General features: G+C 33.1%; 2 protein-coding genes across 2 annotated transcripts in view; both read left to right on the top strand.

Annotated features, from left to right (window-relative positions):
* Positions 1-9539, top strand: part of LOC143247943 (coiled-coil domain-containing protein CG32809-like) — a 472276-nt gene extending 462737 nt beyond the window's left edge. The window contains exon 20 of the mRNA XM_076496493.1: positions 3558-9539. Within this exon, the coding sequence (XP_076352608.1) occupies positions 3558-4718 (1161 nt within the window). The 3' untranslated portion in view covers positions 4719-9539. The remainder of the gene's footprint in view (positions 1-3557) is intronic.
* Positions 9540-17157: 7618 nt separating this feature from the next.
* Positions 17158-26058, top strand: Dpck (Dephospho-CoA kinase). The gene is made up of 4 exons (XM_076493444.1): positions 17158-17503; positions 18922-19125; positions 24459-24546; positions 25275-26058. Exons 1-4 carry the CDS (start codon positions 17392-17394, stop codon positions 25576-25578), a joined length of 708 nt encoding a protein of 235 aa, XP_076349559.1. The 5' UTR covers positions 17158-17391; the 3' UTR covers positions 25579-26058.
* Positions 26059-26125: the final 67 nt, after the last annotated feature.

Raw genomic sequence — 26125 nt, 5'->3', positions numbered from 1 at the left:
ATGCACTAGCCGTCCCTAATTTAGCAGTGTAAGACTAGAGGGAAAGCAGCTAGTCATCACCTCTCACTTTGTGAATAGTGAGATTGACCGTCACATTATAACGCCCCCATGGCTGAAAGGGCGATCACGTATTTACTGCAATTATGTTTACTATTATCCTATTTATTATAGTCGTGTTTACTACAGTTATATTTACTATTATCGTATTTACTGCAGTTATGTTTACTACTATCCTATTTACTACAGCTATGCTTACTATTATCGTATTTATTATAGTCGTGTTTACAACAGCTATGTTTACTACTATCGTATTTACTACAGTCATGTTTACTACTATCCTATTTACTACAGCTATGGTTACTATTATCGTATTTATTATAGTCGTGTTTACAACAGCTATGTTTACTACTATCGTGTTTACTACTGTCATGTTTACTATTATCGTATTTATTATAGTCGTGTTTACAACAGCTATGTTTACTACTATCATGTTTACTACTGTCATGTTTACTATTATCGTATTTATTATAGTCGTGTTTACAACAGCTATGTTCGCTATTATCGTATTTACTATAGTCATGTTTGCTATTATCGTATTTACTACTATCGTGTTTACTGCTGTCTTGTTCACTATTATCGTATTTATTATAGTTATGTTTACTACTGCTATGTTTATTAATGTTTGTTACTGCTGTTTACTACATCTGTATTTATTATAGCTATGTTTACTACAGATGTGTTTACTTCAGTCGTGATTACTGAAGCTACACTTATTATAGTCATGTTTAATACAGATGTGTTTACTAAAGCTGCAGTTACTATAGTCATGTTTACTAAAGCTACACTTCCTATAGTCACGTTAATTTCAGATAATTTCACTACAGTCGTGTTCCTGTCGGTTGAATTTAAATAATTAGAAATACGTGAAACATGTTAATGCGCGATTATCTATTCTACTTTAGACATGCATTTTTAACTAGTTAACTTACCTATTTGTTTCAGTTTCAGAAGTTCTGTTCCTGTTAATTAACTTTAAATTGGATTCCTATCCTCACAATTAACCAATAATATATAGAAAGGAATGTTAGAGGTTTACAGAAACACTGTACAGGATGGAACAGTGTGGTCAGCAGATGGGTTAGCGGTAAGTTTATGGGCTTACCACGGTAAAATTCCGGATTCGATTTCCTGTGGTGGGCAAAGTACGGTTAGCCTGTTATGCAGCTTTGCACAAAGCAAACATCATTAACGAAGCTGTTGTCTTAGAAGTTCGCTTCGTGGAGAATAAAAGAAAGAAATTAAAATATTAATTATCATCTTACACTGCTGAATTAGGGACGGCTGGTGCAGATAGCCCTTGTATATCTTTGTGTGAAATTCAAAATAAAGAAAAGCAATTCTTTCTGATAGAGACGAATAAGTGGTGGACGTTTAGATCAAATGACCTTATTTGAAACCGGAAAAGGTCTTTTGGCAAAAACTATGGTCACGTGTTTCTGTTCCACCCTCAAGTGGTTGTAATACTTCTTTAGTCACGTGTTTCTATTCCACCCCCTAGTGGTTGTAATACATCTTTGGTCAGGTGTTTCTATTCCACCCTCAAGTGGTTGTAATACTTCTTTAGTCACGTGTTTCTATTCCACCCCCTAGTGGTTGTAATACGTCTTTAGTCACGTGTTTCTATTCCACCCCCTAGTGGTTGTAATACATCTTTGGTCACGTGTTTCTATTCCACCCTCAAGTGGTTGTAATACTTCTTTAGTCACGTGTTTCTATTCCACCCCCTAGTGGTTGTAATACGTCTTTAGTCACGTGTTTCTATTCCACCCCCTAGTGGTTGTAATACGTCTTTAGTCACGTGTTTCTATTCCACCCCCTAGTGGTTGTAATACATCTTTGGTCAGGTGTTTCTACTTCCACCCCCTAGTGGTTGTAATACTTCTTTAGTCACGTGTTTCTATTCCACCCCTAGTGGTTGTAATACGTCTTTAGTCACGTGTTTCTATTCCACCCCCTAGTGGTTGTAATACATCTTGGTACTTCGAGAACTTATCATTCTGTGTTTGCTATAATATTTTTGTTGTGCCTCACCTAACGTGTACATTTCGAGTTCCATATTAACCGGTTATAATTATGCACCCCTCCAAGAGGCACAACACTATGTCTACAAATTTATAATACTAACACGGATTCGATACCTGTGGTGGTCGCAGAACAGATAGCCCCTTGTGTAGCTTTGTATTTAAAGGGATCATGTTTCAGCACAATGCTCTTTTATTGTCGACAGGCTTGTTATGGGTTTTCGAAAGTTTTTCTTAGTTTTGTTTTGAAATCAAATGTTATTGAGAAACTCTGTATTATTTTTATTCGTCTCCCATTTGCATTTGCGGATGTCATTATATTGTACTGTCTAATAGCATCCTGCAGGTTTGCAACGTTAAAATTACAGATTCGATTCTCCCTCGGTGGGCATAGCAGATAGACCTGTATGACTTCGCTATGAGAAACACGCACGCACACACATTGTCAAATGGTAAACCACTACGTAAGATTTGACTTTTTCGTTGTTGCTGTTGTTTAAGTTATATCGTAGGTTATATGAAGTTGTAGACGTATAGATATATTTATTTTCTTATTTAATTGTTCACTTATATGTAACAGAGGTGTTCACATAGAAACATTAGGGTTAACATTAGTTTAACCATATTACTTTTACAATAAGTAGGCCAGGCATGGTCAAGTGGTTATGGCACTTGACTCGTAATTTGAGCGTCGAGGGTTCAAATTTCCGCCCCACCAAACATGCTCGCCCTTTCAGCTCTGGGGGCTTTATAATGTTCGGTCAATTCCACTGTTTGTTGGTTAAAAAAGTAGCACAATAGTTGGCGTTGGGTGATGATAATTGGTTGCCTTTCTTCTAGTCTTACACTGCTAAATTAGGGGCGGCTAGCCCTCGTGTAACTTCGCGGGAAATTAAAAAACAAACTTACAATAGCACAACTATATATTACTTGTTAATTATTTTTTGTTTCCTCATACCAATTCGATACAAATGTTAGTGTGGTGTTATAAACCCAGTTGGATGTCTTACCCATATAAGAAAGGATTAAATTCATGGGGTTCTAAAGTCAAGGTTATATGTAGGTCTGTTTAATGGAACATCTAAATTACAGTCTTCACGCAGTTGGTCACAAATTGCACAGCTGTAAAAATATTCGCAGTTGAAAATTCACCTATATAAGTAGAGTCAAGCAGGTAAACATATACAAAGAAACATGTTTTTAAGATTGCAAGTCCTGTTAGCACAATTATTCATCTTTTATATTTTATTAATTTCCAACGTTCATTTACCTCCCGGTTAAATTCAAACTCACCTGACAACAGAAGATATTCTTAAACAAAAGGGTAAAAACCACACTTTGGATATAAAGAATCGATACCCTCTTATTTATGTATTTTACAGACGAAAACTTGTATGTTTTGTTTCGTATATAAATGTCAGTGTCTAAACTTCATTTATTAGGTTTAAGCCTTTTATCTTTTATTTTGTCACACAGGTACAGGCCATCGACCCAGACTCTCATACAATGATTCGCGTTTCTCCTGATGACTACCAGAGGGCACAACAAAAGGAAGCTGCTCTAGATGATTTACTAAACGAACTTAAGTCTTTTAACGACGCAGAAGAAATAAAACGAGATCCCTCTTTTGGGGATCGTGAACATTTTACTCCGTATCACTTTGAATCTTCATCCCTTGGTTTCTCCTATCAGGATGGTACAATACGTCTGAAGTCAGGAAGCTCTTCCATAGAAAGACAAACAAAAATGGTTATTAACGAAGGTGAGACGCGCCAAGATAGTCTTTCGCTTTCTTCTAATCGTAAGCAGCAATATTCCTGTAAACCACCTTACCTACCTCCTAAAAAAATGTTCCTCCCTCCTTCCTCAACCAATCATTGTGTGGTGCAGTCTTCCGACATATCGACGTTGCCGCTAGACGACAGCCTTATAAATAATGTCAGCTCTTCACAGTCCAAAATAAGACAAGCCAATCAGAGTGGTCAGTCGAACCTGCAGTTGCTTAGGTCTGCATCTGATTCGCTTCAGAGATCGGTGTCCAATGATGTTTCATATTCCAAACTAAGTACCAATCAGATAGTTCGAACACGAGCCTTGGACGACTTTACTCGGTTGGATCAGTCTTCGAGTAGTAGTAGTGAGAGTGTGAACTCTCAGGAAGGATTACTTCTAAACAATGGATCCATAACTAAATCGCAGCTTGAACGAAGCCTGTCCGAAGGAGCCAAGCCTTTTGTAAAAAATGACCCAAAGTCAATGAACATGCACTTCCCTCAAAAACGTCAGGAGGTTTTGGAGTACAGACACCGAGAGTTGTTAAACAAGCAAAAACTGTTGCAAGATCAGTACACCAAACTACAACACCTTCAATGTGCTCAACTTTTCATTCGTTCCTCTCCTTTACCACAAGCGATCGGGGTCACCAAACCTGTGGATGTTAAGGAAGCCAGATTTGAAAACGACATTTCTACAAAAGCCAACGTACTTTTGACCTCTGCATCCACAACTCCCCCTACGACCAAGAATAAAACAAACACGGGAAACCATAGATCTACTGTTCCGATGACAAGAAAAAAACGTAAAGCCAACACCCTTCCGCAGTCATTTAATCAGATACACGAGACAGATATAATATGAACCATATGTTATAATCCTACAAGAATAAGGTGTCTGTCTGTACAAAATGATATAGATGAACCCATATTAGGACAATGGCTCAAAACTTTCTTTTGTCTTTCAAAACGTTAAATAGTAAATATAGTTGTGAGGGTAATGTTGATTGTGGATAATATTATCTGAAAAAAAGGCGTCCTCTGCGGTCAGCTTAAGGACTTATCACGATGAAATTCCGAGTTCCATGCCTGCGACGGGAATGTCGTAGATAGTCCATTGTGTCGCTTTGTGCTTAAACAAACTGAAAAATATATCTAATTTCTAATATTACTATTGTTATGGCTGTGGTTTGTCAGAATATTTATATAAGGTTCAAATCTCCATTAATTTGAGGCGGATTTTAGTTGTCACTACAAACGTTTGTAAGGTCACTGACGTGATAAATTCCACACATTTGTTAAGATTGATCTATCAAAGTTGTAGAAAATTTGTAAGACATTGTCGACCAAGTCGTTAATGTCTTGCTAAAATAAGTTGCAAAGAAACTTGCGATAAATTATACCCTTACGTTCTTGTAAAAATTAATTGTTGAAACTATAAAGTCTTAAAATTCACTTCTTTATGTAGATCCTGCCAGCATGAGTTGATGATATTGTTAAAATAATCCATAAAACAAAATCCACCCATTTACTAAGTTCCTTCTAGAATGGGCTGTTAATACTGTCAAAGGGGAAAAAAAAAAAATTCCACTCATTCATTAAGTTCCTGCTAGCAAGGAGGTGGAAAACTATTATTCGTAAATGTTTACTTTGTATAAAAACTGTCTTCTGGAAACAAACTGTGTTTCTAAATTTTAAATAAAATAATTGCGGATATCTGTACTCGTAAGTTTTAAAACAATTTTAATAGTGTCATTAATAACTAATATTTCTAGAAGACAGAAAAGGCAGCTATCTCGAAATATTCTTAAACGTCTGAAACAAACATGTCAAAGTAGCCAAACGCTTTAAGTTACTAGACCAAGTGTTATTTCTTACGCAGCATCTAAGATCAACTTACGTATATACGTAGTATTATGTAAGTGAGGAAGGGAACAATAATAATATTCGTAATAAGTGGTGTATTATCGACCTTATCCAGGGACGTTTGAACGTCCCAAACTCGAAGGGGTGGAAGCAATCGTATATGAATTAAAACTTGCTGCCAGTCAATAAATACGCCTTATCATATTATTCAACAATCAAGCGGTAGAACTTCAGATATAAAAACATATGAAATACAAATTAAATTATTTACTCTGTGTTTAAAATATCGCATCTTCACAGACCTTTACTTCCTCACGTGCATTTCCTATGGCACGTTTTTCCAAATTGGCTTTCTGCATTCTTACTGCAGAGAAAAAAAAAAAAAACTAGATTGAGAGTTTGTCAGTAAAATATGGGAAGAGTCAATGATAACCGGGCCCCAATTAAATTATTGGGGGGACTTGCCCCCCCCTCCAGGTTTCGGCGTCTGTATTATCACTGAACCTCCGTGGTCAAGGTATGAAATATACTACTGTATATCAATCAAGGATGATCTACCTACTTTTAGAACTAAAATAAAACATTATCTCAGGTCTGTAACATGGTTTATTTTGTTTCAATCATTTCACTAGAATGCGAAACTATGTCATTAGCGGTTATTTGTAAAAGCTATGGTAAGATGTCCAAGGTTCTAAACAATTTGTCATTATTCGACACGTAGACCCGTTTTGTGACCATTTTTTTAAAAAAAGGCAAGCAGTAGTGTCACTGAACTATATAGGATATAAAAAGTTTCGCATACTTGTCAGATGTGTATAGAAGACGTATTTCTGTATGTATACAAACCATTAAATACGATCCGTTACGTGTGCTCGCACAAATATGATATTAAACATTACATCAGTATTGTTACTTTCTTTTTCTGGGTGTATTTTCTTGGTTGAATACTTTGTAACGTATATTTTGATTCTGTCTATTGTTTTCCTTATACAGAAACGTGCGACAAATAAATCAACAAAAGCGTCGCTTTAACCAGTCACTAAGAAATAAAATAGTTTGGACTTTACTTTTAACGACATTTTAAATAAAAACTCTTGCTGTCGTCATTCTGGTCAGAAGTTTTACATTAGGGATAGCCATGCCTGAATCTGAGTGGTAGATGGCCTGGCCGTTTAGTTATAGTGTTGCACAGACTGCACTATAGACTGAAACTCCCAGAGTACCAAGTAATATCTATTATTTTAAGGTAGAACTTCTTAACAGGGGTCATCGACAGATAGATATTGGGTTTCCACAGGGTTCTGCGGATAACAAGAGTTCCGGATATTACAATGCGTAGATTCATACTGATCATTTAACTGCAATCCGACCATATCATGTTTCTTTGTTATAGCGGGTTTCATAATGACGCAACGTAACAACAAGTCACTGGATAGTTTTAAAATAGTGAACGAAACTAGGTATAAACAGCTGATAGTACTGGAATTTGTTTTGTTGTTGTTTTCTAATAATGAACGATGTGAAGGATTCTGTTGCACACATTTGATACCAGAAGAGCTCAGTGGTTCAAAAAGGTTGAGAACCACTTTTTAGGTTACGATTTCTAGTGGCGGGTTTAAGGATGTGCAGGCCCAGGGGTTAATCATTTATGTGGGCCCTTCATCCCATGTAATTTTACATAGAATAAAATTATCAATGGGCTCCCATTAAGGCCTTGGGCCCTGGGACTGAATCCTCTCTAGCCCCTACCTAACTACGCTACTGACAACTTAGTCTCGAAAGGTCCTCATTTTACTACCCTAAGATACCACCTACCCGTGTAATATCTGGTACATGTGACAGACTTGATTTAGTCTCGAAAGGCCCTCATTATACATCCCTAAGATACCATCTAAGCTTTTAATATCTGAGGTATGTCACCCAGTTGCTTTGGTCTGGAAAGAATCTCATTGTCCTGTCATTATAACATATCCTAAGAACAGTGAAATATCTGGGATAATGTGATCTATCAAAGTGCAATAATGAATTCACTATATTATTTTAGAAAATCAAGCGACTGGATTTAGTTTCGTTGCCTGTGTAAAAAGTTAAGAGCGGTTATAACTGGTAGGTAGAGACTAGAAATTAATTTTCCAGTACACCCTATAACAACATGATTTAGATTACCCAGTAGACCCTATAACAACATGATTTAGATTACCCAGTACACCCTATAACAACATGATTTAGATTACCCAGTACACCCTATAACAACATGATTTAGATTACCCAGTAGACCCTATAACAACATGATTTAGATTACCCAGTACACCCTATAACAACATGATCAAGATTCCTCAGTACACCCTATAACAACATGATTTAGATTACCCAGTAGATCCTATAACAACATGATTTAGATTACCCAGTAGACCTTATAACAACATGATTTAGATTACCCAGTACACCCTATAACAACATGATTTAGATTACCCAGTACACCCTATAACAACATGATTTAGATTACCCAGTACACCTATAACAACATGATTTAGATTACCCAGTACACCCTATAACAACATGATTTAGATTACCCAGTACACCCTATAACAACATGATTTAGATTACCCAGTACACCCTATAACAACATGATCAAAATTACCATTCTTGTTAACGATATTAAAATGTTCACTTTCATAATCACTTTGTTTGGATTGATTTTAGTTACTGATGTAAAAAGGTTATGTGAGTTGTTCTGTGTTAAAATATCTACAAACTTTCTGTACAGTTCGGGGGAAAATAATTTCTTAGTTAAAATGCACACAAAATTTGACCTGAAATATTACCAATCTATACACTTCTGAAAAGAAACATTCGCTTTATAATTTAAACATCAGCTCATTCTTGAGTGAGGCGAGCCATTTTCTTAGAAGTATCCACGAATTCATGCTCCAAATATTATATGTTCATATATATATATATGTGTGTGTGTGTGTGTGCCTGCGTGTTTTGTTTTTTTTACACACACGTAAAATTAAATAAATAATTTAGTTTTATGATAACTGTGGTTGATCTAATATAAATAATGTAGCGGACTGCAAATTTGAGAATTCCGGGTTTGCGTCCTGCAAAATCTCGCTCCACGCTTTGGAACGATCGATGCGTTATAAGAGTAAGAGTAAAAGGTTTACTAATCGATTAGAGTAGCGCGAAAATTGGGTGTGGGTGCTGTTGACTGGCTGCTTTTCTTTCTAAATTAGGGTTTCGATACTCGTGATGAGAACAGCACAGATAGCCCGTTGTTTAGTTTTTATGTTTAGTCCTTGTTCAGCTTCTTGCGAATATTCGAAATACTAAACAAACTAACTAAACCCGTTGAACTCAAAATGTGAGTAGTTTATGAATCAAACGAAATATCGGGCGATTATTTCATATTAGTTTTGATATGTCTGCAACTTACAACGCTAGAAAACGGGTTTTGATACCTGTAGTGGGCAGAGCACAGACAGTCCATTGTGTCGCTTTGTGCTTAACAAGAAACAAACAAACGTATTCGTTTTCTTCTTTATTGTTATGTAAGTTTATAAATAAAATATTTGTAATTGTTTTGAAGATGTTGGTTTAGAAATCAAACCTATAGATTGTTGTACAGACAAAGGGTATACATATACTGAAGAATATAATTATATATGTATTGTAATCACTTTTTCTTCCCTATTGTCATTTCTTTTGTGCGTTTAACAAAATTAAGTTGGAGAACTGAATTGTAAGTTTGTGCAATTGGAAACGGTGCATACAAAATAGTGTAACTAGAAGCAGGTACGTATTAATATTTGTGTAAATGGTGTGAATCATGTATGTGTAAATATTGGAAAAAATTGTGAAAATAAATATCCTGTGTTGGTAAAAACAACTTTGAATGAAAAAAGAAAGGTTCAACACATTTTTCTAATATTGTGCTTCACGGAATTTTTTTTTTAATATTTAAATAGTTAACGAAGTTTGAAAGAGCACACTTGTGATCAATAACAACTTAGTTGTAAATTGTGAATGCTCCAGTAAACTTCAAAGAAAATGTGAAATTTTAACCAACGAATGAAGAGTTCTCATTCAGTATTAATAACGAAGAAACTACATGCGTCCAAACTCTAACATTACGTAAGGGGAAGAATCCCGTATCGTGCACACTGAACATTTTACTGGGTCTGCTTCAAAGTTCGGAGGAAAACATATACACGCGTATATTGTCAAACCAACAATAACTCGTTATGGCTAAGTGGTTAAGGCATTTGACTCTTAATCTGAGGGGCGGGGGTTCGAATCCCCGTCACACCAAATATACTCGTCCCTTTTAGCAGTGGGGACGTTATAATGTGACGGTCAATCCCCCTATTCGTTGGTAAAAGAGTAGGCCAAGCGCTGGCGACAGATGGTGATAACTGCCTTCCCTCTAGTCTTACGCTGTTGAATTAGGGACGGCTGGTGCAGATAGCCCTCGTGTAGCTTTAGCGCGAAATTCAAAATAAACAAATCATTTCAACACTTATTTCTTGGTGTAGTTTTACAATGAAAGTTTATTAATACAAAGGTCTGTACAATTTACAAGTCGTGGTAGAAAATAGTAGCAACATGTTCAAATGCATTGCTTTTAGCTTGAGGTTTTCTTATTTATACAAACTAGCAAAAGTAGTTATTTCATTGACTTCCTGGAATTTGGCGAAATGGCACGTTATGCGTCATTAGCCGGCATTAAGACAGTAGCAAGTGGGAAAATTTAAATGACTGTAAAAAACTTGTAAAAGGGCGAAAATAAATAAATAGTTTTAGAATACCTCTAGAATTTAATTATAAGTATTGCGTTCATTTTGGTAGATATACCCAGGGCGTTTTAACTCCGCACATGTGTGTTTTCTTATAACAAAGCCACATCGGGCTATCCGCGGTGTCCACTGAGGGGAATCGAACCCCTGATTTTATCTTTTTAACTCCGTAGGCTTACCGCTGTACAAGCGGGGAATGTTTAGATAGATGGAATAAATATGGAAGTTACTGTTTAGCCACGTTCCTTCAAGAAAAACAAAAATGAACGATACAGCAAGAACAGAAGATGATCTCGAACTCAGAAAGAATGGAATAAATCTAAAACTCAGTAAAAAATGAACTAATACTAATCATGAATAACTCAAGCTAAAACTCAGTAAAAATGAACTAATACTAGTCATGAATAACTCCATTAAATGAAAAAATACAGAATTATTAAATAAATATATCTAGTGTAATTTATGAAAATTATTATTTTAAATACTCTTTTATTACTTTATTGTTAAGCCTATTTTATACTTTCGCCTAACAGTATGGCGATTTAAAGCGCTTGCAATTCCAGTTTAGTTTAAATAAACGAAATTAAATTAAACTAACGAAAAACGTTTTTCCACGATACTTTATTACCAGTTCAGGCCTCCTTCTTCTTGTCTTTTGACATTACAGTGCATTTTCTACAGTTATCTCTTTACTGGTTGTTTGTAACTTTAGATACGTTTAGTAAAAACGATATAAAAATTAACAGAGGTTCTTGTCTCTATCTCTCTTCACGAACGAAAGAATTATTTTATATTTTCCCGTCAGGATTCCAGCGAAGAGTGAGTTTGTTTTTTTCAATTCCGCCCAAAGCTACTCAAGGGCTATTTGCGCTAGCCGTCCCTAATTTAGCAGTGTAAGACTAGAGGGAAAGCAGATGGTCATCACCATCCACCGCCAACTCTTGGGCTACACTTTTATCAATGAATAGTGTGATCGACTGTAACATTATAACGCCCCCACGGCTGAAAGAGCGAGTATGTTTGATGCGACGGGGATTCGAATCCACGACTTTCAGATTACGAGTCGAACTTCTTAACCCACTTGGCCATGCCGGGCCACGAAGAGTGAGTTTCAATCTGTTGTCTCCAACTGCACTCGTATAATTACTTATGCTCTTCCATACGCCTCAACAGTCTAATAAACAGATTTATTTACGTTTATTGCACTTGTGAAACAAGAATAATCGTTGAAACAAACAGTTTATTTTATAAATTTAATCATTGTTGTTTGAGTGTTCGCCACAGTGTCAGAGAGCACTAAAATAATGAACACATACAGCTCTGATGACAATAACTTTAGTGAATGCTATTGATAAGCCATGAAAGAACTTACCTATTTTATTATTATGGTATGCAAAAAATATTAAAAATCGTAATTTTAGAGTAAATGGTGTTATTATCCCTGTAAGTTGCTTTCTTACAGAAATATGGTGTTTCTTTAAAAAAAACACTTTAGAACAGGATGAAAAGCCAATAAATGATGAACATTAGATGACTGTAAAATGCAGAATACTTAGTGCTTTGTACACTGTACAATCAATGTTTTTAGGGAGCTAGTTATCTATAAAGTGGAGGAGTAAAAAAAAAAAAATAAACATACAGGTCATCAGAAGCTAGATATAAAGAGCTTCCTGGCATAGTTGCCCTATCTCCGGTTTATATGCCACTTTTCAGCTATGCAGAGTGTTCCAAAGTCGAAAACCGACGAATAGCCAAAACGAATATTACTTATTTTCGTTCATCATTATCTTTCCTCAACAGGTCTACTTCTAATAATATTTATTATCATTTGACAGATTGAAACACTTTTCACAACCTGTTTTATTTTTATTCTGTACAAAATTTATAAAACTTTAAAATACACTCTATATTCTAGTAACCAACAAACACCATCTTATAAAAGAGTGAATAAACAAGTACAATACTATAAAAAGTGTTACGACAAGAGAATATTTTGTCATTCTTTCCATTTTATGGTATTAATTATTCCATGTCTTTACATAACGTAAACTTCAACACCATAGTAATGCTTCACTGATCCATGTTGACAACTGAATGAACCAGGTGATAATACTTATCTTTCGATAGAATTCCCACATACTTGAACCAGCATACAGATCAAATTTAGGGTCTGAAATAACTGTCATGATACTTCATGCAGTGTCTTAACTATACAAAAAATAAGCAAGCATATGGTACTGGTATATGCGAGAATTAATCAATTTGATAACTCTCCACAAGTAAACTTTGATAAAAACAGTGTTTAACACTATATATGAAGTTTTGTTATAGCGCTACGGCCACAAAAAGCAGAGAGAATTGTCACTAGAGCAGAACGTTCGTAGAGAAATCTTACGTAATGCTGGTTGGACTCTCACAAATCACTACAGACTTGAAACTGCTCTCTAAACATTGTCAACCACACTCTAGATCGTGATACCGACACAGGTAAATTTGAAAATAGGAAGGGAAGAGGCAGAACATTTAAACACAATGATACTGATGTTAAGTATCTGTTTATATAGCCTTTTGGACAGAAGGAAGACTGCTACTGATCTCAAGCATGAGACAAACAACCATGTATCAAATAACAGAAAAGTGTTCAGATCTACAGTATCAAGAAGACTTAATAAGAATGGAATATTTTGTTGTGTAGCAGTTATAAAACTTTTACTTCAATCTACAGATATTGTCAAAAGGTGCTAAAACTGAACTGTTGATGATTGGAAAAGAGTGTTATTGATGAATGAGTCCAAGTTTGAAATATTTGGTTCATAGCATAGGTTATACGACTGGTAAAAAAAATGGTGAAATATACTTACTTCAATGCATAGCATCCACCAGTAAGCATGGAGTTAGTGTTACGGTATGTGTGGGCTGTTTTGCTGATAGAGACGTGAGATATTTGCAAAATGGACCAGCTCAAATACGATTAGATACTAATCCATCATGGTGTACCTAGTGGTTTATGTATTATTGGTAAAGATTATACTACCTAGATAATGGCTCCACACTCTCATTGAACTTATACAGAAATTAATGATGTAGTGGCCCCTACAGAGCCCCTGTCTCAACCCAACTGAGCAAATCTGGGACTTGATAGATTAAAAACTTGACAAATCAAAAATTACTTCCAAATAAACCTTTATGGGAATGTATTAAAGGTATTTGGTGTAAAACTTATTAAATATGTTGCAAGAATGTTTGAAAGACTGCCTGCAGTTACTTAAGTAAAAGTGGGACACAAAATATTAACTGTAAATACTTACAGTTAGTTTCTGTTGTTATAAATATAACGATTAACCAAATGTTAATGTTTCACCTGTGAAGTAAAAGTGGGACACAAAATATTAACTGTAAATACTTACAGTTAGTTTCTGTTGTTATAAATATAACGATTAACCAAATGTTAATGTTTCACCTGTGATTCGCCTTCCATTTTTCTTTGAAAGTAGATTGCAATCTAATTTTTGACTTCATGCTAACACTTTTGCACACTGTGTAGGACTGGCTACTAAACTTGAAAAAGAGAACCAAATAAAATAGAAATAAAAGTAGATATATCTTTTGATCAGTTAATGATCACATTGTAGATTGTAGATATATCTTTTGAGTTAATGTTCACATTGTAGATCTCGACTTTAAGTAGATATATCTTTTGATCAGTTAATGATCACATTGTAGATAAAGCTGTCTCGACTTTAAGTAGATATATCTTTTGATCAGTTAATGATCACATTGTAGATAAAGCTGTCTCGACTTTAAGTAGATATATCTTTTGATCAGTTAATGATCACATTGTAGATAAAGCTGTCTCGACTTTAAGTAGATATATCTTTTGATCAGTTAATGATCACATTGTAGATAAAGCTGTCTCGACTTTAAGTAGATATATCTTTTGATCAGTTAATGATCACATTGTAGATAAAGCTGTCTCGACTTTAAGTAGATATATCTTTTGATCAGTTAATGATCACATTGTAGATAAAGCTGTCTCGACTTTAAGTAGATATATCTTTTGATCAGTTATTGACCACATTGTAGATAAAGCTGTCTCGTCTTTAAGTAGATATATCTTTTGATCAGTTTAAAATATCTTTAAAATAGTAATTTTAAAGTTAATTAACTGAAAAGTATAATGATGAAAGCTGAGATTCTATTCAAACACGAGGCTTTTGATAGACAAAGTGTGGAAGTTGTGTAGGGAGTTGCGACTTACCGTTCAAGAAACACTGCCCTAGATAATATTTCCACAAGAGTTTTAAAGGAAGTTAAAGACTGGATGTGTAAGTCACTTGTTACTAATTATGTAAGCCCATAAGCCCATGAATAATGGTGAGATGCCAAAAAATTGGATATTAGTTAACGTGACTCTTCTTGTTAAGGGAAGTAATGAAAAGTGTCTCAGTGATTATATATCTCACACTAGTTGTGAGAAAGTTTTGAAAAATCTGATAAACGTTGCTTTGCTTAGTCATGAAATAAAGTTTAGAGTTTTATCGTACAGTAAACATGGTTTCACTAAGGAAATTTTTATCTTACAAATATTTTAACATTCTTTGAAAAGGTTATTGTTTATGCACATGAGGGTAATTGTATATACACTGCTGGCCAAAATCTTAAGGCCAAGGAACATAAAGAAAAAATAAGCATTTTGCATTGTTAGATTCAACCACTTATTTGAGTAGAGCGTCGAAAGATGAGCCCTCTAGTGGTATGTCTGCGGGCTTACACACTAAAAACCGGGTTTCGATACTCGTGGTGGGCAGAGCACAGATAGCCCATTGTGTAGCTTTGTGCTTAATTCTAAACAAACAAATCCAAAGATAAAAATAAGAAAAGGGAAAATAAAAAAATATTTAGCATTTAATGGGGAAAATGTAAATGCCATGAAATTAGCCTAAATACTAGTTGGCCAAACGTTTAAGACCATACTTAAAAAAGTATAACATTCGGTGTGGAGGGTAAGATAGGTAATTGAATAGAAGAGTCGCTGGATGGAAGAAAGTAGAGGGTTGTTATAAATGAAAAGATCAGCTAAATTTGATTGATATAACAAGTGGAGTGCCTCAGGGCTCAGTCATGGATGAAGAAACAGCCAGTAACGTACTTAAATTTCCTCATGAAATTAAGGTCTTGGGTGTTGCTAGCCGTAAAAAAGACGCCACTGATTTACAAAAGAATTTAGATCATTTAGTGAATTGGGCAAATGAATACAGCAGGTGAGTTTTAGTTATAATAAATGCAAAATAACGCGTGTGGATTATCATAATTTGAATGGGAATACCCTTAAAGTCTCATGAAAGAAAGGGGTTTTGGTGTAATGGTTAATCAGTCTCTAAAGCTGTCAAGCAATATGCTTTCGTTAATGGTGGAGCACATAGTACTTTAGGCTGTATCTACAAAAATACTGAATACAAATCTAGAGTTATAATTTCATTACATTAGTCACTGGTAAGACCACATTTGAAGTATTGTTTTCAGTGTTGGGGTATTACTTTATGAAACGTTGGAACTGTTGGAAGGTGTTCAAAGAAAGGTTAGCAGAATGGTGCCTATGATGGAGGGGTTGTCATATGAGGAGAGACTGAAATCTCTTAAATTATCTTCTCTTCAAAAAAGAAGAGGTAAGGGGGATTAGATTGAGGTATTTAAAACTACGAAGGGAATTGATAGTGCTGATGCTTCATTTTTTCATACTTAGCGGCGAAAATAGTAAGATTGTAGAACACAAATATAAAAGTTGGCAAGATAGGAGTCATCTTCACCTAAGACAGTTTTATTTTTCTAATAAAGTGTTTGACATCTATAATGGATTGTCTTGAGATTTTGCGGTAAGTGTTTGACCTCTAGAATGGATAGTCTTGGGATATTGTGGTTTGTTTGTTTGTTTTGAATTTCGCGCAAAGCTACTCGAGAGCTATTTGCGCTAACCGTCCCTAATTTAATAGTGTAAGACTAGAGGGAAGGCAGCTAGTCATCATTACCCACCGCTAACTCTTGGGCTACTCTTTTACCAACGAATAGTGGGATTGACCGTCACATTATAACGCCCTCATGGCTGAAAGTGTGAGCATGTTTGGTGCGACGGCATTCGAATCCGCGACCCTCAGATTATCAGTCGAACGCCTTAACCCACCTGACCATACCGGGCATTGGGGAAGCAGTAAATTTAAGTGAGTTTAAATTAAGAGAAAGTTTGACAACTATATAATTGATAAGGGCTGGATTTAAGGGTTTTATAAATCACAATTATTTAGTTTAGATGATGTGACAGCTGAAATGAAAAAAGCAATACGTTCCTTTTTTCTCCCTAAATATTATGTTAAAATAGGGAACAAGTTCAGCTGCATATCACGGTTTTGGAATCATTATCCTTCGAATTAACAATCTAGTAAGCTAACTGCTGGGCCTTATTTAACCCTTAAATAATGATGTTTTTGTTAGTATTATCATTGTGATCGAACACTGTTTCTCAAATGTACGAAAGAATTCAACTGTCAAATAACTGCATTTGGAGCATTAATCTTTAATGTTTAATAACATGAATTTCCTTTAGTTTTAAACAATGCCAAAAGAGGGCACAAATAAATCGCGAAATTCATTTTCGCTGTTCCTGGTGGGAAGATGCACGAAAGTTGTTTCGTGTAAAGTTTCAGTTTCGTACGTTTCTTTTAATTTTATTAGTTACGTCAGAAAGCAACAAAAACACAAGTGGACTATTTTATTATTTTCGTGCATAACTAATCGTCACTTAGTGATCGACTTAGAACTGTTTGAAACCTGCTTTATAGTTAAATCTTACATAAGTTTTTAACTTTTAACAGTTTTGATATGCTTTTGATTGGCTTGACGGGTGGTATTGCCACCGGAAAATCTACCATAGCAAACAAGCTTAGAGACCTTGGCATTGTCGTTATTGACGCTGATGTGATTGCAAGAGAAGGTAAAAAAACATTTCATCATCTTATAATCAGCTGACTGAAATACCTAGAATTTATGGTATTTGTAATATGTCTAGACATAACTGATATCAGTAAAGAATCAAATACCATTTTCGTGTTGTACTTAAATATGTTCTTGTGGGGGTGGGTTTTTTGTAACTGTTATTATTTTAAAACTTTAGCGGCTCTTCTAATATAATACATAAACATATTCATAAAAGTTAGTTAATCTTGAAAAGCTTGCATGTGTAGCTGAAAATATTTAACAAGTATAAACTGTAATGTTCATAAACATTAAAACAAATTTTCTTCAGTGTCTCAGTCTGAAAATTTTCCACTAACACTGCTGCGGATATTTTCATTGAAACAGGCCATACTCTGAAGTGACACGCCTTGAGATACTGCTTATTTCCTAAATTCATAGGTATTGAAACAGCAGATGTTCTGAGGGCTATTTATAATTAGGGTATGTTCAAGACTTAGGGATTCACAGGATTTCATTCAAAATTTTAAAAATAAGTCATATTTCTAAAAGATCAGTATTCTTTAAAGATTCTTTTGTACTGGGAAGTAAAATACATGATTCTAATTTGTCTTTCTGTGCCACAAGTTTTTACAATAAATTGCCAATTTACTATACTTACAAGAGTGTATTTTTATGTTCAGGGTTTATGTAAAATAACATACAATACCAGGGTTTTTAAAAGCCAGAATTATTATTCTGGTCTCTAGTAATAATTTGAATTACATTTTGAGTTATTCTGAATGTATTTAAGACTATTTGGGCTCAAATATAGAGCTTCTAATAACCGTGTGTGCTCCAGTTAACTACCTACCAAGCTAGAAGGATTAAACTCTCTGTATTGACCTGTTTAATAGTCATAAAGCTCAACAAGCTTTTAATCAAATAACATTCAAGCTTTATGAGAACATAAATATATTTAATACATATATGTCAACATGATTTTATATGTATACCATTCAGCTTTGTAAAACTTATGTTTATTTATTATTTTTATTATTCTTATTTTTCATGTTAATTTTTAAGTTTTCAATTTAAAATATTAACAGCTTATCATTAGAAGGTTTATTGATTTTACTACTATTAGTGGTCAGATTCTCAGTCCTGCATGTTTCTATTCTCTAGTTTTGAAACTATTTGTGATAAACTAAGCAGTAAAGTTTCTTTTTTTTAACTTGTTCATATATTATTTGGTACATGTAAAAAATGTTACATATTTATAGAAATTGACCATTTTACTTTTTAATATTTATTAATATATACTTAAGTCATAGAAAAGTATGATATCATACACAGCTGAGTAGATTACTGATGCTTAATGTGTAAGTGTACAAGTATTTTTGTGTATATTTCTATTTTATATGTGTATACAGACATTTTATGAAAATATAAATTTAGTGGTTGAACCTGGAAAACCAGCATGGAAGAAAATCAAAGCAGAATTTGGTGATGAAATACTTCTGCATAATGGAGAACTAAACAGGCCATTACTGGGAAAAGTGGTATTTTCACAACCAGATAAACGGCACAAATTAAACAGCATCACACATCCACAGATTTACAAGGAAATTTTCTGGAAGTGTTTGAAAATGTTGGTTACTGGTATGTATTGTCTTGATTAGAGAAACATTATCTATTGTGAGTAGGATATATAAACTTGTGTAAATGTGAACAAAATCTAGAAATATTTTTGATTTAAATCAGTTAATAAGTGTACTTCAAAATACACTGAATAAATACTTTTTATTGGATTTTCAAGATGCATATTCTAGTAAATAAAAATTAAAATTAGTAACAGTTGATTTGACTACTTTTATTGTGGGAAATATATAAAGTTGAAAGACCATGTGTTTGTTTACTTGCTTAGCAATTTCAATGTGTCCATTGTGTATCCAAATTAATATACTATTAACAAAAAAAAAGTCTGCTATGCTTAGTATATACCAAAGACTTTATTATTAAGAAGTAACTAGCTAGCTGAAAAAGTTAAATATTTACATTTGTGATTTCACTCAACTGTTTCTATGTAAAATTTGTAAATGTGTTCTGGTTTTCAAAATATATATTATAGGAAACTGAGTTATAGCTGGGCAGTTAAGTTGATCAGTTACCTATTAGCATTAGTTACATTGAGTAACATCACATAAAACTATCAGTCAACCAAAACCACAATTAAATCAGTTAATATCATAAAAAAATAAACTATTTCCTATTATTACTATTTTGAATATTCCAACTATCCAATTATTGAAATTAAATTAAATCAATGTTATGAAAATAATAAACCAATCAAAACTGGTGTTTCCAGTTATTATTGTTTTTAATTATTCAGTTGTAGAAATATTATCATTATGGTTTCTCATTATTATTTTCAACTAATTGAAGTTTGTTTGTGTTAATTGATCACCATCATGACTCATGAAATAATCAACAAATTGAAATTAGGGTTTCTTTATATGTTTATTTTTTGTTAAGCATAAAGCGACACAATGGGCTATCTGAGCTGGGCTCTGCCAACTGCAGATATCAAAATCTGAATTTTAGTGTTTTAAGTTTCTGTTGTTTTTTGTTTTATTGTGTGAGATTTTATTGATTAACAGATTTCACAAGTTACGGGTTTATTTAACATCTGTTGCTTTCTTTGTTTTTGATATTAATTACAACCAGTTTGGGTTTGGCTGGTATTTTTATAAGCCATGGATTTTTATCCTCTGAATGGCTGGCTTTGTCGGCAACCACATGGGATGAGCACGTTCTGTGATGTGGATTTTACTCACAACCCTCAAATTTTGATTCAAGTTCCCTGAAAGTCACTTAATCAAAACTACAGTTAATGTCATAAAAGAAAACAACTGGTATTTCCAATTATTACCTGTCTTGACTACTCTAACTATCCTGTAACGGGAAATATAAAAAGTACCTGTATTAAAGATTGCTGCAATTGTAAGGTGAAAGATTTTGTGGGAGGGGTTCGTCAGGTGTTAAAATCCATTGTCAGGTTACTAATAATTTAAAAATTTGCATTTAATAAAATATACTCAGCACAGTTCCCCACCCACCCCAAAAAAAATCAACTTGATACAGTTGTTTTTATATTCTCATCTACTTTTAAGAGGGAACGACTCTATGTATAGATAATACGTATTTAGAATTTAATTAAGCATGGTTTAATTTAATTCAAAACATGGTTGAGCACAATTTTATCCTGAATTGATACAAAACTTATCAAGTAGGTATAATATTATTTGGTGATGGGGAAAACAAGGAATGTTAGATTATGAATGAATATTCCTTCTGATTGAGAAAATGTCATTCCTATGAGTCTTTTTGTGAGGTACCATTGTTGTTCATTCTGTGTGTTAGCAATTTTGATAGGGTTTTTTCAAAAATAATATTTCTAAATTCATAAATGATACCAAAATTCTCGGAAGTGTTCATACAATTGTGTTGAATCGTTTATTTGCAAGAAATTACAGTTTTAGTAGGAAACAAGTCTCAGTGTTGAAAAATGCAAAGTGATGCAATTGGATTACAAAAATGTGAAAATGGCTTGTATAAAAGAATTATTAGTGAAGTGAGAGATTTTTGTTGCATGTATTTCAAGATCATGAGGGTTTTAGGTAGGTGTTCAAATGTGGTGGAAAAGAACGTACATTGTTGTGGTTCTTTTGTTGAATTTAAGAGTAAGAAGGTTATAATGTTGTAGAAGACTGGAGAAATCTAGAACACTCAATAATTTTTTATTTCCTTATTACAGTAAAGATATCAGTTAGCTGAGAAATAGTGTAAAAATAAGCCACTAAAATAATACCTATAAGTAAACCTTATACTTCTTCCATACAGCATTGATCATATTTGGTTCTCAAAAAATAAAATGTGTTCGTAGATTTGTCATTATCAACAGAAATGGACCACTTTTGGCAAGTCAGAAAGGAATAATATTCTACAAGTGTCTGATCATTTTTGACTGAAATGTGGAGCAAAAATAGTTAAAAACTGGACCCTGTGTTAACATATAGGGATTTTTTGGATTTTTGTGATCTTTGATCCTCCAATAACTATATTTCTATGTCGAGTCATAGTCCAAATGCATATAACTGTAGTCTCAATACAGTCAGCCATTTTTGAAAAATCTTACTGACACACATACAGCAGTGAAAATATAATCTCTGGCCACCTTCAGCAGCACAGGTAATTTGAACTTGCTTAGAGGTAGTTTGATTCAGACTTGTTTTAGTTTGTTAGAACTTAAACTACTTATGAAGAGAGAAGGTTTGAGTGATGGAATGAAAAATGTTAGAAATGTAAATTTAAATATTAGGAAGTAATAATCATAAGATCTAGAAACCTTGATTCTATTGGTTTGTAATAATTACTTTTTTTTACAAATTTATCAAATATCTTGCCTGATATTGTGGTATGTGCTGTTGATTGAAATTCATTCAGTTGTCTGTTAGGTTTCTATATGAATGAGGTACATTTAGTTTGATTTTTATCATTGTTTTGATGAGTATAACCCCATTGATACTTTTTGTTCTCTGTATTTTAATATATTTTGCTTAATACCTACTTTTTGCTATATTATTTAATCTCTGATAAAATGAATGTTAGTTATTTCCTTTGGAAATGTACATACTTGTTTAAAGTGGTGTTTTTATAAAGTACTTTGAGGTATTTTTAACAAATTTTCATATTTGAATATTTTCTTAATTGTAATTAGTGTAATTTATTTATGCTGGAATAGTTATTTCCACATTGAGAAAGCAGTTATAAAAATATTATTTACATGTGCATAACAGCAACAGTATAGTATGAAAATCAAGTGTTACTTTGTACAAGCATTTATTCAAGCATAGACCAGAAACAAGTGTAGAATGGTTTTGAGAATATTAAATGGTGTATATATACATGTAAGTAAAAGATTGAGAAATTTTTATAAGGTTTCGTGATATTTGTGAATTATATCAAAATAGCTGGAAAAGGATTTATATATGAGCATTTCTTTAAACTAGTTTTTATTATCAAAAATAGCAACAAATAGAAGCCCTAATTGTGATTAGTTTATTATTTTTGAGACTTGAGACACCAATCAGTTAAGCTAAACAACCTTCAATTAATTGAAAATAATAATGAGAAATATTAGCTATTTTGATTAATTGGATAGATGGAAATGTTATAAACAGTGATTTCAATCAATTAATTTTTATGTTAATTAATTTGAGCATAATTTTGATCATTTTACATCACACCAGTGTATGTAATCAATGCTTGTAGGTAAACAAGTTAATTATTCAGGTCTAGTTACTGTTTGATTGAAAGATTTAATTGTATTACCTTTGTCATTTTTATAAACTACGTGGTTTTATACAAGTTACAATTTTTTTACAGTAAATCTCCTTTCCTAGAATTGCTTCTAAATTTGTTTTAGTAAGGACAAGTTTTAGGAGTTTCCTGCATTTCTAAATACTGTAGTTTCTATGATTAGATAAATATAATGTATATCATATATTTAACTGTGTAATTCAGATAAAACATAGAGAATTTCACTTTAGGAGATTACTTAAATTGCTCATTCGTAGGATGTAGGAATTGTCTGTTACATATGTATCTTTAAAGTGGAATAAATATGACTAGGTAAGTTTATTTTATTTTTTAAATATGTTGTTAACCCAGTATAACATATTTGGCCTTTTAGCAAAATGTACAAGACTCAAATATGTAGCTTCGTATTCTATGTATTTTTATGAACATCCTCACATTTTTTTTTAATATGTACACAAAACCAAGTTGTAACATTTGTAGATGAACAAATTTTAGTATATTAATTTGGAATAACTCAGTTTATTGAAATGTGGATATTTTGCAAATAATGCAAGACACTAATGTAAAACAGTTGTATATTATTATTATTGTAAGCTTATTTTTAGTATTATAAAATGTGTTTGCCAGAGGGAGCTGCTGTTGTGATGAAGATGTAACAAACAAGTTTCCTCTAATATAAACAATGGTACATTAATTTATAAACATGAATAAGCAGTTATGAGTATTCAGTAAGTTTGAATTCAATGTTGAAAACGTTCTTTACAGTTCAGTGTTAGAAGGGAGATTTATCATGTCTGTTGGTTACTTGAATGATTATTTGTGAATTAGGCTTATTTACCATTGGTCTTTTTACTGATACTTTGTATGCATTTAGGCCTAATGTTAAGGGAAAAAAAACAATTGTTACTGTCACATTGGTCTGGATCTCTCATTATTTTATGAAATAATCTAGAGGAACTGGTCCAATAACAGAATACATCACAACATTGTTATAGTTTATAATCCAATTAGAATGCTTAAGACTGTTCTTTTTGTGAGGTTGAATTACCTTATTTTAATATTTTTTATTGCTTTCATCTGGCCAGTCTAAACCTAATGCAGGTATTGAAGGAAATCTTTCTGAGATAAAACATGGAAAACTTGATTCATCATAAACATTATGCATTAACATTTACAGCTTCTAATACAGAAAACGGTGAATTGAGAGTACATATTACAAATGTCTTCATATGGTGTAACTACTTAAAAAAAATGCATTCCATAAAGACACGAATTAAGTACAGTGAAACAGAATATAACTGAGAATTTACCATTAAAGCTACACATCTTTTCTCGGGTACTAATAGCTTATTAGGCTGATACTTAGGTTAATATCTTGCTTTTTTCTGAGGTTTTTCACATACCATTTAATTTTATCAATAGGCAATTTGAGGAAAAAAGGCAATTTGAGGAAATGAAATCAAGAATGAATAAAATTATGATATTCATGCATGTAATTTGAGCAACTTGTATTTTTATTTTATACATACAAAAATATTCTAATTTTGCTTGTTTTTTTTTAAATGTTTCTGGAAGTTTCTTCTCCAAAACTGCTTTTTTTTATGTTTAATTAGGACATCAGTATGTTATCTTGGATTTACCCCTTTTATTTGAAAGTGGAAAAATGGTGAAATATGTTAGCAAAGTTATTGTTGTGACTTGGTAAGTGGAAGTTGTGTTACATGTACATAATAGCCTTATACTTCAATTATAAAATGAACAGTGAATTTTATCTTCACCAAAATAAATTTGGAAAATAGTTTTAAGTTTACATAACATTCCTTTCAACTTTTACATAAAAACACAACATCCAGAATGGTAGGCAGGTGAGTTATAACATAGAAGATCTTGGTATGTAAATTAATATGAAATAAATAGCTTTCATAATCTTAATTACATCAGAACTTTTAAGGGTAGAGGTTAGGAGTGGTGTATAGTAGAAATACAGCAGTGTGGTTTCATTTCTAATTTAGTAATTACAAGACCTGTTATGGTACTTTTTGTCACTACTTACAGTAGGAGTTGAAAGGTTGTGGGCATATAAGCACTTAATTGCCCATCATTAATTAATTTCCCATGTTTGCTGGCTCATTGAACATAAGTGCTTGGATTTTGTTTTGGTCAATATGATATCCTTAATACAGTTAGGAGCTATTAACATACACAATATCCACTATAACTTCAAAGTCATGCAAAGCCGTTTGTGTACAAATTTGCTTTTTTTTTTCTGAAGATGGCAGAAACTGTTTTGTGTTAATTTTAGAACAATAATCAAGAATGTAAATATAAAGTTTCAGTTAGCTGTACTTTAAACCACAAAAGAACCACACTATTATCATAAACTACAAAACAAATTCTGTTTTTTCAAGAATGATTTTAATTATTTTTAGTGGTGAAAATCAGCAACTGGAGAGGTTGATGATGCGAAACAACTTTACCCAAAGTGAAGCAGAAAATCGTATTTCGGCACAGCTCCCTCTCCAAGAGAAGTGCCAGATGGCAGATTTTGTGATTGACAACTCTGGAGATATAAAACAGACAGACAAACAAATACAAGAAGTGGTCAGACAACTCAATCAGTCTTATGGACACTGGAAGTTAAGGGGAATATTGTTTGTAGCAACACTAGCTTTTTGTGGCTTAGTTAGTTGGAGTTTAATAGTTATGAGTCAGTGGTTAACCAAGAATGGATAAACATTGTGTGGGTATAATCCTTTGCATATATTCTACAGCAACCTATAAGTGGATATATATTCTTGTTGCAGTCCTATCCTGCTTATAAAACTATCTGCACCTTTACAATAATGGCTCATCAGAATGTATTGCATATTTCAACATTAGCACCTGGAATGTTATATTGCTTTCTCATTTTCATATATGGAAAAATCATGTTTTTGAGAACATACACTTTACTTTTTCTGTGTGTACAGGTATGTTGTTGATATGTGTGATCATTACAGATATTGTAACATTTAATTGTAGACTTCGTTTTATACAGTTTGTTAATGATGGAGTCCATCACCAAACTGAACCAAGACATTGGGTGGAACCATTTTTATAATGTCAACAATCCATTGCATGTTGTAGGGTCAAGCCTGTGTCCATAATGCTGTATTGATGTGGTTAGGGTTTCTTGTACATTCTCCATGTTGTATTAAACAGTATCTAAAGCTATTTCAATGCATGTCTATTTAACTATTTATCATTGCAATTATTTTCATATTCCTTTAATTATAGATTA

Source organism: Tachypleus tridentatus, chromosome 3 (genome assembly GCF_004210375.1).
Source record: "Tachypleus tridentatus isolate NWPU-2018 chromosome 3, ASM421037v1, whole genome shotgun sequence".
Taxonomy (NCBI): domain Eukaryota; kingdom Metazoa; phylum Arthropoda; class Merostomata; order Xiphosura; family Limulidae; genus Tachypleus; species Tachypleus tridentatus.
This window is presented reverse-complemented; position numbering and strand designations above follow the sequence as displayed.